At 41.2% G+C, this 13,553-nt stretch overlaps 1 protein-coding gene and 1 long non-coding RNA gene across 2 annotated transcripts in view; one reads left to right on the top strand and one right to left on the bottom strand.

Annotated features, from left to right (window-relative positions):
- LOC121393384 (filamin-B-like) overlaps nucleotides 1-13,553 on the bottom strand; it is a 69,134-nt gene that overhangs the window by 21,237 nt on the left and 34,344 nt on the right. The window contains exons 12-20 of the mRNA XM_041561838.1: nucleotides 12,719-12,790; nucleotides 11,699-11,801; nucleotides 9,610-9,750; nucleotides 7,876-8,004; nucleotides 7,468-7,641; nucleotides 6,386-6,544; nucleotides 5,995-6,198; nucleotides 4,785-4,937; nucleotides 3,993-4,115 (exon numbers count right to left, since the gene is read on the bottom strand). Of these exons, the coding sequence (XP_041417772.1) occupies nucleotides 3,993-4,115; nucleotides 4,785-4,937; nucleotides 5,995-6,198; nucleotides 6,386-6,544; nucleotides 7,468-7,641; nucleotides 7,876-8,004; nucleotides 9,610-9,750; nucleotides 11,699-11,801; nucleotides 12,719-12,790 (1,258 nt within the window). The remainder of the gene's footprint in view (nucleotides 1-3,992; nucleotides 4,116-4,784; nucleotides 4,938-5,994; nucleotides 6,199-6,385; nucleotides 6,545-7,467; nucleotides 7,642-7,875; nucleotides 8,005-9,609; nucleotides 9,751-11,698; nucleotides 11,802-12,718; nucleotides 12,791-13,553) is intronic.
- Nucleotides 2,735-13,553, top strand: part of LOC121393401 — a 52,522-nt gene continuing 41,703 nt past the window's right edge. The window contains exon 1 of the long non-coding RNA XR_005961043.1: nucleotides 2,735-2,953. This is a non-coding gene — a long non-coding RNA (uncharacterized LOC121393401). The remainder of the gene's footprint in view (nucleotides 2,954-13,553) is intronic.

Here is a 13,553-nt window from a genome sequence, read left to right as displayed (position 1 = left end):
GTGTCTTGTGCTGATAAACTTCAGTCACTCTTTACTGCAAGTTGGAGTGATAATCACCCCTCTCCCTCCCCCCAGGAGCCTAACAGAACAATGGGAAGGTAACCAGATAACAGTTCCCTAACACAAGATAACAGCTGCCTGGTAGATCTAAGAACAGCACTCAATAGTAAAAACCCATGTCCCACTTGAACTCCTTCAGTTACATTGAGTAGGAGAAACAGCCTGTCAGAAAGCAGTTTCATCCTCAAGTGCTGGCACAAGTCACATGACCAGGGGCAGCTGGGAAATGGACAAGTCTAGCCCTGTGTCAGAATTGAATATAAAAAAAATCTGTTTGCTCTTTTGAGAAATGGATTTTAGTGCAGAAGTCTGCTGGAGCAGCACTATTAACTGATGTGTTTTTGAAAAACAAAAAAAAAAAAAACATGTTTTCCCATGACAGTATCCCTTTAAGGTGAACCAACCCTCTGTTAAATTTCACCAGTATGCATGAGGCCTAATTACTTGTGGTTCTTCAGTTTATATGCAGTACACATGCAAATTGACCCAATTATTGGTTACCAGACACATGCATATAATCAGGATTGCCCTTTAAGATAAATAGTGTGCGTTGCCCCAGTCATGGTGGCCAGTGGTTCTTTGTCCTAATTCCCCAGCTTACTTAAATTTTATGACATGCATGCATATTACAGCCACTCTGCATTAATATATTTACTGGTGACATGTTTGAGGGCTCTTACAGATGGACGTTTCTGGCTGCGCTCCCCTGCGTTCCGTTTTGAAGCGTTCAGCCGCAGAGGAGCGCAGCTTTAGACACAGCCAATTCATTTCAACGTGCCTGTACTCACACAGGCGCATGTAGGCGCCGAACGCAGCTGCATTTTTCTGCGTTCGGTGCCTACATGCACCTGTGTGAGTACAGGCACATTGAAATGAATTGGCTGCGTCTAAAGCTGCGCTCCTCTGCGGCTGAACGCAGCCAGAAATGTCCATCTGTAAGAGCCCTTAGTTTAGCTGCCTAACTACACATTGCTCTTAGCACTACCTGTGCGACTTCTTTCTTGCTTTTAGGGCTAGTCCACACGGGGAGATAGTTCGGTGCTTCGGGTCGCGGCGTGATATGGTCTGAAGCTCCTCCTGTTGCAGCCTTTAAATAAAAGAACAAACAATAGTAAATAGTTGCAATGCATGTCCAAAATCAAGCTCAACCACTGCAAAAGTAAAGCCAAGTTGCGACTTCATTATTAATGTAGAAGGATCATATAATATATATCTGTACATGATTTTTACCCCAGATGGGGAAAGATATTTTGAGAATTAAGGATTACATCGTTTTTAAAAACAAAACTGAATGACCTGGAAGGTTAACTCAGTAATTATGGGTCTGCTAATCGCATACATAAATTAATCTATTCAGAATACTAGTTATGCATGTCCACAACTTTATAAATGGAATGCTTTCATGCAACTTTACAGTACACAAACAAGTAAACTAAGTATTTAAGCACATAAATCTACTGTGTTAACAACAAGGGTTAATGGTGTAAAGGGATATTCTGAGAAAAATCTGCAATGGGTTCTATTTTATAATTTGTGGTTTTTGAGTTAACTTTTATTCAGCAGCTCCCCAAGTTGCAACCATTACTAGGGTCCAATTACCATAGCAATCATGTACTAATTTAAATAAAAGACTGGAATATGAATAGGAGAGGGACAATAGAAAGATACACAATTCTTTAAAAAGTAGATGGGGTCAGTGACCCCCCCCCTTTTAAAATGCTGGAACAATTTAGACGGCAAATAACCATTAAAAAGAAAAAATGCAGACCAATTGAAAAGTTGCTTAAAATTCACCAAATACTAAGTTAACATGAAAGCGACCCACTCCTTTAAAGGTTTACTATTCGGTCATGTGCAAGGTGTCTCTGCAAGTTACATCACATACAAAAAGCAACAGGTGACTTGTATACAGAACCACAGCAAATATATTAGACTTAGCATTGACAGAGAACAACCACCAGCCATTTTGCGAACACCAGGGCACAAATGCAGGTATAAAAATACAGGAAAACAATGTAAAAATCAGAGAAAACACCCACAAAAAAAAAATTCACAGAAACAGTGACCAGCCATTTTTTTGGGGAACAACAGGGCACAAATGCAGGTATAAAAATACAGGAAAGCAATGTAAAATTAGAGAGAACACCACCTGAAAGGTTTATAAATTGAGGAGACCCAAAAAAATGTAGACAAGGACATGCAATGCAATTATGCAAAATTGAGATTTTACTGTTGTGCTTGGATATTATTTCAGATCAGAAATATATTATACAATTACATTATCTACCCTGCAAGGCCACAACATTAACAGAGCAAAACAAACTCTTTACCTGTAAAAAACAGTTGCACACAGTGAGTGAGTGAGTGAGTGAGCCACACACTAAAGTTCAACAGCAGGTCACAGGTATTGTGCAGTGCCTGAAGTAAATTGTTGGTCAGGTAGGTTCCAACTTCCAAGAAGTTCCAAGTGACTGAAAAACTCCTGGTGAGGTGAGAGGAGTCAGACTCTGGAAGTGTGCCAGGCAGGCATTAAAGCTGCTGCGTGCACTGCAGCCGCACCCTCCCCTCTTGTAAATCATTGCCCCGCCTCCTGCCCTTATCTTAACTCTCATTGGACAGAAGGCAAGAGCTGTACTCCTGGGAGCAGAGGGGGCGGGGGGAGTTGCAGCTGCTCTCTCTCTGCCTCTGTTCGGTAAAAGTAAGCTGGCGAGTGGCGCTGGCGCTGCGAGAGAGAGAGCGAGGAAGGGGAGGGAGGGCAGGGGAGGACGGAGTCAGCCCAAACGCTTCACTATATGCTGCACAGCCTGTGGGGGAGAGACGGCAGCCACAGGAAGGTGCCGGCTGTGACGTCACACGCTGCGCGCCGGATGTCACCAGCCACCAGGAGATTCAGGTGACGCTCTCTGGCTGCTCTTGGTTGCGGGCAGTGGCTGCGCTGTGGCGGGGCCCCATCGGGCATGCAGCAGGGCTCGGCGGGGCCCTATCGGGGATGCAGCAGGGCTCAGCGGGGCCCCATTGGGGGTGCAGGGGCTCGGCGGGCCCTGGCGCCGTTGCACCCTTCGCACCCCTGGTAGTTCCGCCACTGGTCCCTTTTTTGGAGGGACAGTCCCTCTTTTGACAGCTCAACCCGAAGTCCCTCATTTGCACTGGAAAGTCCCTCTTTTCTCTGCACTGAACAGCCAGAAAAAGAAACAAAGTTTCTCACTTAATTGGCTTTTAGCAGAGAGCCCAGAACAGCTAACAGGTGCAAATAAGATACTTTGTAACAATTTTGAGACACAAAAACACAGTTTAGATACAGAGAAATATTTTCAAACTTTCATAACCTGCAAAAATTTTTAAAACAAACATGGTAATTAGGGGTGTGGTCAAAAAATTGCTGCACTACGTGCGGAAAAAAAATTTTTGTCCCTCTTTTTACTTCCAAAATGTTGGGAGGTATGCATCAACTGCTAGAGTTGCCACCCTGCCGGTATTTTACCGGCCTAGCCGGTAAAACACCTGCCAAGGCCGGGGCCGGTATTGCAAATTTACCGGCAATGCAATTGCCGGTAATTTGAAATACCCTTTAAAAAAAGCCCCTGGCCTGCCCCCAATTAGAAAATAACTTACCTTTTTTCCAGCGCTGTGCGATGTTGCTCCGCCCCTTTTAGTGTCACGCCGCGTAGCTCTGCCCCCTTTTAGTGTCACGCCGCGTAGCTCCGCCCCTTTTGGTGACCGCCCCCCCACTGGCCCTTAAAATTTTTTAATAAAGGTGGCAACCCTATCAACTGCACATTTTTTGTTAAACATTTATATGGCAAAGCTTGTTATTTTTACCTGAACTGTTACATTTTTGAAAGTTATATGAAGGTGAACAACCCCTTTAACCAACCTGCAACTAACTGAAAATCCTTGCACCCCCTTGCAAACACAACACAGCTCCTGAATACCTGGTATTTTCAGGTTCAGCTCGCAAAGGCCACCCACTGAGGCCACAGATGGTGCTTTCCTCCTGCGTGTGATGCTCTCCTTCATTCTTCCCTCCCCAATCACTTTGGCTGTGAATGGGCTTCCTGCAAAATAAAATGGAAATGATGAAGGACCTTGTAGGCTGATATAACCGTGAACACAAGGAGGTGCGGCACCCAAGACAAAGGTGGCAATCTCAAAAATGCTCAGCCAATAAGTTAAATAGATTTTACACCCCACCCAATTAATAAAGAGCAATTCATCTTGAAGGGGTTGTTCACCTTTGCATTAACGTTTAGTATGATGTAGAGAGTGATATTCTGAGACAATTTGATATTGGTTTTCGTTTTTTATTGTTTGCGGTTTTTGAGTTATTTAGCTTTATATTCACCAGCTCTCCGGTTCGCAGTTTCAGCAATCTGGTTGCTAGAGTCTTTATTACCCTAGCAACCATGCATTGATTTGAATAAAAGACCAGAATATGAATATAAAAGGCCTGAATAGAAAGACGAGTAATAAAAAGTAACAATAACAATACATTTGTAGCCTTACAGAGCATTTGTTTTTAGATGGGATCAGTGACTCCCATTTGAAAGCTGGACAGAGTCAGAAGAAGCAGCAAATAATTAAAAATAAACTACAAGATATAAATAATGAAGACCAATTAAAAAGTTGCTTGGAATTGGCCATTCTATAACATAAAGTTGACTTAAAGGTGAACCACCCCTTTAACACATCAGCATTTAACTAGAAACATAATTTGTGAATTATACCTGGAACATGCTCATCTGCAAACTTGATGGATACAATGTAAACTCCTGGTTCTGTTGGACAATAGGAGACCTGGCATGTGCCATCCTCTAGGTCCTCTGTTTGGATGTCTACTTTACTGGGTCCTTCCACTGCCAGCGAGAGCCCGCCGTAGCCTGGAACAGATGTAGTAGCAATAAGGACTCAAGAGTATTTCAATTAAATGACATACAATATAACACAGGGCAGAGTAACAGAATTCTGTATATCTGTATCAGTTATAATTCTATAAGGAAAATGTATGTATTTTTCATAACACTACATTTTAGACTAATAGCAGGGCTATATATTATCATTTTGCTTTACATGTGCATACAGAGTATGACTTCTATCTCTCTACCCTTCCAAAGCAAGGGAAATAATGAGCTCCAACCACTCTGTGATGGCTGTGCTGTAGATATAAGGTGGTGCTGAGAGGCCGGAGCCTTTATCTCAGCCAGTAGGGTGGACTAGAACCAACCAACCAGTGCATCAGGTTAAAACATACTAGTGGAAGCCCATGGGTGATGGACAGGAAGGCTGTGGGTTTAGTACACTCTATTGGCGGCTTACAGTGGAAAAGGCATGGTGTCTTTAACACAAGGAGTGTGCACCTTAAAAGAACAGTGTTGGCGTCTTAAATGGTGCAATAAAAAGACGTTTTTGAACCTATTTTGGGTGCCCTGGAGTCTGCACAAATCCTTTTAATTCAATCAGTCAATATAAAATCCTGTACTGGCAGTTTGAGGATAGAATATCTTACATTGGCCAAAAACAAAAACCTCATGCTTTGGTAATTTGCTTATGCCAAGCAAACAAAAGCAGCATAATTATGGAATGATAAATAAAGCAACGATTCCAGTACAAGAACAGCTGTGATTGTGTAAGTGCCAAAAATCTCTACTCAAGAAAGTGCTCATGTGTTACTCAGACAGTACTCAATAATATCCCCTTGGGAAGATGTCAGATAAATCAGTCTCCCGCGAATATAGATAATATCACAGCTGCGAGGAAAACTGCATATTTTCCTCTTATTTTCCGACATTTTTAGTATAACAAATAAACTTTATTGCTTTTTTGGTTCTCAGAAATGCAAAACAGCTTTCATAAAAATAAAATCTAAAAGATACAGTGCATAGGCCTTGCACAGACAACTGCAAAGGGGTAGAGAGTCCGGTGAGAAATGGTACTGACCTGCCTCTCTGGTATCCACAATAAAATCTGACATCTCATACGACCGCCCTTCAATCAGACCTGGCCCAAAGGCTTTCACCTTGCTGGCGTCCCCTATTTCTGACTGGTAAACCATGATGGATATAGGACTGTTGGGTATGTGGCGGCTATTTTTCTTAATGCTGACTAAGTGCTCCCCAACTTCCCTTGGGATGAATGAAATTCCTGGAATAAACAAGAAAATGAGACAGTGTTATCTCTTAGCATATATATTTGTAAATTAAAGATGCTAACGATGATATAGGAATGGATAAAGGTAAAACATATCGGAGAAGCAGCTACACAGCACGCAATGTAACATATATATCGACCTAATAAAAATGTAACCGCATTTACTCAGACCTGCCCTTACCAATATGGTTGTTTGGAAGCCTTTTCAGAAGACAGGGCTCATCACGACCAGATGGGGCTTTTATACTGGCAGACAGAAGGCTCAAATCAGTCTCCGTGATATCCAATAAAAAGTCTGCCGTGGAACCGAGTTTTACTTGTGAGCGCCGCCTGCTATCATCTGGGAAAGAAAAGAAATCAATTCACATGATCGAAAACAGATATTCCTTTTTGGCATGTTTGCAATTTTACACAGACAGATATCCAGTCTTAAGACAGGTGTTTTCTATGGACATTAATAAAACTGGTCCAAGGGTAGGACTGGGCTGGCAGGGAGAAAACCAGTAGGCCCCCACTGGTCCAGACCCACTCCCTTTAAATTGTGCTCCCGGCACCTTACTGCTGCTCCTCCCTGCCCCAATCGCAAAGAGCGGAGAACAAAAGCTAATCTCTAGCGGGGGTAGGAACGGTGTTGCGGCTGGGTCAGGGGGGCTGAAGGGGTGGTGGAGAGGGACCCAGTCCGATGCAGTCCAATGGAGTCTTTGCCTTCCCAAGGATGCCTAGCAAAGTAAATTAAATGTAGCAGTGGGCTACATAGAACTGGAATATTAGGAATAGCATACATAAAACTGAGATGATGGAATGGAGACTACAGAACAGAAGTGATTGTGTATCTAGAACTGGGATATGGGAAACAGGACACTGAGAACTTGGATAAGAGAAACCTTGAACAATGATATGAGGAATAGGATACCTGGACTGAGATATGGGGAGCAGGATACCTCAAACTGGAATCAAGGGAATGGCATACTTACAACTGGGAAATTTTATACTCATAAAGGATACATGATATTTGAATATATGGAATAGAAGGGATAGGAGATAAGCACTGCGTATCTTGACAGCGCTATATAAATAAATGATGATGATAGGAGATCTAGAACTGGCATATGGGACAAAACTACCAAAAGTATACAAGGAATTAGATAGCAGGGATGAGACAACGTGGAACGGGATACCTAAAACTATGACACAGGGGATATAGAAATGGGATACCTACAAATGGGATATGGGGAGCTATGGGAAAAAAGATTAAACAGTTACCTGTGATTTTTGCAACAAAAGGGCTTCCAGCGATGTGTATGTCATTATATTTCACTAGGATGTTATAATCTCCTGGAAGGGTGGGCAGATATGTCACAGTGCAAGTGCCATCTTTGTTATCAATGCAGCTGATCTCTGCCTTGGAGGGCCCTTCTATTGCCAGATCCAGGCCCCCTTTATAGGGATGAAACAAAGCCAACATGAAATTCAAATATCATTAATTAGAAATCCTCTTCAGATTTTCTACTACACTACACCTACACCCCCCTACATTTCTCCTATCCTACATTTAAGGCAAGGGGAAGCAAAGCACATTTTATATAATGAATAATTAACCTTCTGAGGCAAAAAGAGCACTGATACAATACAACATAAACAAATGGAATGAAAAAGTAAAAAACAAAATACCTTCTCCAGCATCTTCTGTTATAATTGTGAATGTGGCTGGCTTCTTGGCGACCCCATAGATAAGGCCTGGTCCATATGCAGAGACACTTCCTGTGTTTGGATAATTCACGAAGAACTGCAGTGGGCTTTCTGGGGTTAAACACAAGTGTTATGTCAATAATGGAGACAAAAATAAAAATATAACCAGAAAACAAAGACACTATACTTTATGCCACCAATATTGAAGTTTGAGGGAAATAATACATATCCCATTTATAGTCCATATATTCTCCCTTGTAGGGATCCCGACGGCAGAATAAAAAGTTATCTTACATGTGAAAATATGTAATATATAGAATAGTGTCGTTTTGTGGGAAATGTAAATGTATTGCTGGTTGCCACGTGACCTTTTCTACATTCTCTCTAGCAATAAACTGCAGTTCTGTGTTGCTTTTTGGTTCTAGATCACCACACATCAGGATCATGTAAACATAATATGAAAGGTTGATTTACTGCACTGCTGCTTGTAGACAACTCTGGTTTTTAAAGGAGAAGGAAAGGCTAAAATTAAATAAGCTTTATGAGAAAGGTCTATATAACTATACCAGTAAACCCTCAAAGTAATGCTGCTCTGAGTCCTCTGTCAAAAGAAACACCACATTTCTTTCCTTCTATTGTGTACTCATGGGCTTCTGTATCAGACTTCCTGTTTTCAGCTTAAACCTCCAGGGCTAGGGCTTGAGCATGCTCAGTTTGCTCCTCTCTCCCTTCCTTTCCCCCCCTCCCTCCTTCTCCCTGCTCTAATCTGAGCCCAGAGATATGAATGAGCAGGGAGAGACTCAGGCAGGAAGTGATGTCACACCAAGCTAATATGGCAGCTACTATCCTAAAGAAACAGAGAGAGCTTCTATAGCTGTTTACTCGGGTATGGTAAATCTTTCTGCAGAATAAATATAGTGTTATATCTATTGGCAATAAACTGCTTCGGTAGCTTTCCTTCTCCTTAAAATGACAACAATATTTATGAATCTCTGAGATAGATCACATTCTCATGATTAAATTGAACAATTTGGTAAGAATTAGGAAAATGGATAACTGTGACAATGAATCTTTAAATAATTTGTTCAGTATAAAAATAAAAACTGGGTAAATAGATAGTATGTGCAAAATAAAAAAATGTTTCTAATATAGTTAGTTAGGCAAAAATGTAAGGTATAAAGGCTGGAGTGAGTGGATGTGTAACATAATAGCCAGAACACTACTTCCTGCTTTTCAGTTCTCTTGGTTTCCACTGATTGGTTACCAGGCAGTAACCAATCAGTGACTTGAGGGGGGGCACATGGGACATAGCTGTTGCTTTTGAATCTGAGCTGAATGCTGAGGATCAATTGCAAACTCACTGAACAGTTATGTCCCATGTGGCCCCCCTTATAGTCACTGACTAACTCAGAGTTAGAGAGCTGAAAAGCAGGAAGTAGTGTTCTGGCTATTATGTTACACATCCACTCACTCCAGCCTTTATAGATTACAGTTTTGGCTAACTAACTAACTATATTAGAAACATTTTTTATTTTGCACTGCCTATTTATTTACTCCGTTTTTATATTTACATTGAACTGTTCCTTTAAATTAGGCTGTCAGGGGGTTCTAGGTATTAGATAATAGCAATACCTGGTGGCCTGCATCTTTGCCATGCTCTTATATATTCACACAGACATACAGGTGTATAGTTGTAAGAGTTTTGCCATGCCTTACCTGGGATGTGAGCTCCATTACATTTAATGGCCAGCTCGTGCAGTCCAGTTTCTGTGGGAACGTATCGAATAGACACAGTACCATCTTTGTTGTCAACAATATCTGCGGGGGCTGTCTTCCCAGAAGGCATGTGAACTTCCCCTGAGGAACAAACAAAAACTCATTTTTTTTCCCCAAAACATGTAAAATAACACTGAGGCAAAAAATACACTATCCACATTATTTTAAAGGACAAATATACCATAACTGAAAAAATAAACCCTCCAAATTGTAGGCAATAATATATGGTGCTGGTTTTACTTTAGGCCAAAAATTAATATTATCTTTAAAAATGTCTCCCTTATTGGAGCTACTATAGATCTGTATGGTCTTTTTCCATGTTTAAAGCGATGGGTGAGAATACCCTAACAGTCCCTGCGAGTCAACTAAAAGTCGACCTGCACCCGACCCTAACCTGGTCATTTGGAACCCGCACCTGATCCTAACCAGGCAATTGCTTGTATTTATACCCCCTGCAGGGATGAAAGTATAAAAGGACATCACCACTGGTGGAAATTGGGCACAGTTCGGTCAGGATGGGAGCAAGGCGAAATTCAGCGCTACCAGTACCGTAGCCTGCAATGGCTGTGTTGATGTCAACCCAATAAGGGTTTACCCGCGGGTTGGCCCACACACAGGCAGAAAACAGGTTTCAGTTCCCTATTAGGTCAGCCTAGCTTCTGATTGGTTCCTATTCTACAATGCCACCTGCTTCCCTGCACAGTCTGGAAAAGGAGGCAGCAGGAAGTGGAATAATAGGGTTTTTGCAGAAATCTTTTTTTAAAGAAAATCCGTATATAGTTAAAAGAGTATAATGCACTGGCATATTTCCAAAGAGGTTGAACTGTAGCTCACCGATTAGTGTTCAAGCTCATCCCACTGGATATCCTGTGCAAATATCCCAAAAAGGTCATCCGATAAAGTTAACATATGTAGGACGAGTCCAAGGCAGTGTTTTCACTGCAATTCATTTTTATTGATTCATCACACTTGATAAAGGGCCTTGTCTGAAACTTTAAAATACTGTCTTGGACCCGTCCTACATATATTAACTTTATTGCACTGGCATATTTGTTTTTATCCAATAAGCTTCCTTTAGGGCAGGGATCCCCAACCTTTTGAACCCGTGAGCAACATTCAGAAGCAAAAGGAGATGGGGAGCAACACTAGCATAAAAAATGTTCTTGGGGTGCCAAATAAGTGCTGTGATTGGCCATTTGGTAGCCCCTATGTGGATTGTCAATCTACATTAAGACTCTGTTTGGCAGTGCACCTGGTTTTTATGAAACTAAAACTTGCCTAAAAGCCTGGAATTCAAAAATAAGCTCCTGCTTTGAGGCCACTGGGAGCAACATCCAAGGGGTTGGAGAGCAACACTGCTGTAAGGTGCCCTTCCCTACTGATCAAAATGTGCAATAAAAGGTTGCAATAAATATCCCCCCATTTGAACGATATTTTGCATTGAACTTAGGGGAATTTAGATCCTAGCTGCCAGATTAATTAAGATGCAAATTGAAGAGCTGCCGAATAAAACGCTAAATAATTCAAAAAACACAAATAATAAAAAATGAAAATCAATAGCAAATTGTCTTGTCTCTAAATGTGCTGATTGAAAATCTCTATGAGGAAATTAGTAACTTAAAGGGGTGGTTCACCTTTAAGTTAATGGAATGGAATGACTAATTCTTAGCACCTTTTCAATTGGCCTTCTTTTTTTGGACTATTTGCCTATTTCTGCTGATGCTTTCCAGCTTTCAAATGGGGGTCAATGACTCCATCTAAGAAACAATGGCTCTTTAAGTTACTTTTTATTACTCATCCATATATTCAAACGTCTCCTATTCATATTCCAGTATCTTGTACAAAGTAATGTATGGTTGCTAGCAACCAAACTGCAAACTGGAGAGCCGCTGAATAAAAAGCTAAATAACTCAAATTCCACAAATAATAAAAAATAAAAATCATCTACAAATCATCTCAGAATATCCCTCTCTACATCATACTAATTGTTAATGTAAAGGTGAAAGAGCAGCTTAAAAACACCACTTACCTGTTATCTCTCCAGTTCGTACGGCAAATGGAATAACCAAATCAAAAGGCCGGAAACCCAGACCATTCATTGAGCCAACAGGAGCATAATCTGCCTCCGATACCTACAGAAAAAATTATGTTATTAGTCTCCGAAAGTAATGTGTCTGAACCAAGGAGCCCCGTCCATGCTGGTGACAATGCAAACAGATCAAGAACAGAGACTTCTTTTTCTCCAGAACAGGAAGTGGAGTGTGCAAGAGAGTAATCTAATAGAAGTCATAAACCCTTACAATTCCCATATTAGTTTGAATCAAAATATAACTAGATTTTGAAGGGTGGGTTAAACTGGCATTTTTTTTCCATAGGACTGACACAGAATTTTTGTTGATCCACACCACCGTCTGAGTCTGTTTGCTTAGCTACCAAGTATGGATTTAAGGCAAAAAAAAAACAATTCATGGAAATGTGAATATTTAGATTTCCTGGAAATCTGAAAGAAAAAGTTAATCTGGTGCCGCAGGGTGATCGGGAGGAGTGAAAAAATCCACATCCCATCATGGTGACACAGGTCATAGGTAATGTAATAATGGGGTGAAACTTGCCACAGGTCTAGTAACCCATGGCAACCACTTAGCATGCAGGATTTACTGGCCAGATAACTGGCTGCAATGGGTTACTAGACCCAGAAATACTATGCACCTTTTATTACATTCCCCTTAATGATTGGTAACAGCTGGAAATGATATGGGCGGCCAGTACTTGCAGACCGGAGGTTCAAAAATAAGCATAAAGCAAAAACCAAAGTAGAGACCCCTTCGGGAATCAGGAAACAATAGAGCACGGAGCCATGCTCAAAGCAGAATGGGTCCGGCTGAGATGTGATTGGTGCCCTAAAAGTGAAACGTTCATGGATCAAATGGAAGACGTGATCAGTGAGGGCCAAGATTGGCTCAAGCAGTTCCAAAAAGCAGCAACATGATTGGCTGTGAGGGAAGAAATATGGAAAGAGAGAGGGTGTGGGCAATAAATAAAAATATACCAAGGACTGGTAGCCTGGAGGACATGCACTAAGGGACTGCTGCTGCACCTGTACGGGGACTTCATCTGTAGCCTGGTGTTTGGAACAAGGGGATCACAAGGACACAAAACATAGGTTATAATCCCAGATCATAAGAACAAAACAACAAATATTATTAAGTTATCAAACAGCAGAAGGAAAACAAATTGGTGCATTGGAGTAGAATGTAAGAATAGAGGTTAAATGTTGTGCCCGGTTTGTTATTTACAACCCAAAGTCCTGCTTTACCACTTAGAGCCAGGAGGTGGCGACGTACTGTTTCCTTTGTGAGAATAAACTGGCCATTCATCAAAAGCAATATCCGTGTAGGATTTAATGGGCTCTAAGAGTAAGCACATTCCTCATGTATATAACACAGCCATTTATTATAACAATACCTACATTTTCTTCCTGCACTTCTGTTTTAAAGAATTTCACTATCCAAGCTGTACCCTTTAAAGTAACCCAACGTACCCTAAAAATTAATTTATGTACAGAAAAACTCATTTCCAACCCGCAGCCTTTATTTGTTTTACTACACCTCCCAGTATCCCTTTTACAGTTAAGCAACCCCCTCAGGCAGGACACTGGGTTGGAAATCTCTGATACTCATAATGTATATAATGGGCAGACGGTGGCCCTTAAGATGTTCCTAAACTTTAATTACTGTAAACCCCACAAACAGTCTTTGGCTGTTAGAATTTCAGTCTGCATTAAGACCTCTGGGGATTGTTTTAGGATAACAGGTATAAAAATGCAATCTTTAACTGGTAATTCAATTGCTGTGCCCTGGACAACGTTCTAAGCCTGAGTTGCT

The sequence above is a fragment of the Xenopus laevis genome, chromosome 4S (assembly GCF_017654675.1).
Source record: "Xenopus laevis strain J_2021 chromosome 4S, Xenopus_laevis_v10.1, whole genome shotgun sequence".
In the NCBI taxonomy this organism is placed as follows: domain Eukaryota; kingdom Metazoa; phylum Chordata; class Amphibia; order Anura; family Pipidae; genus Xenopus; species Xenopus laevis.
Note: the sequence above shows the minus strand (reverse complement) of the source record. Positions and strands in the feature narration are given on the sequence as shown.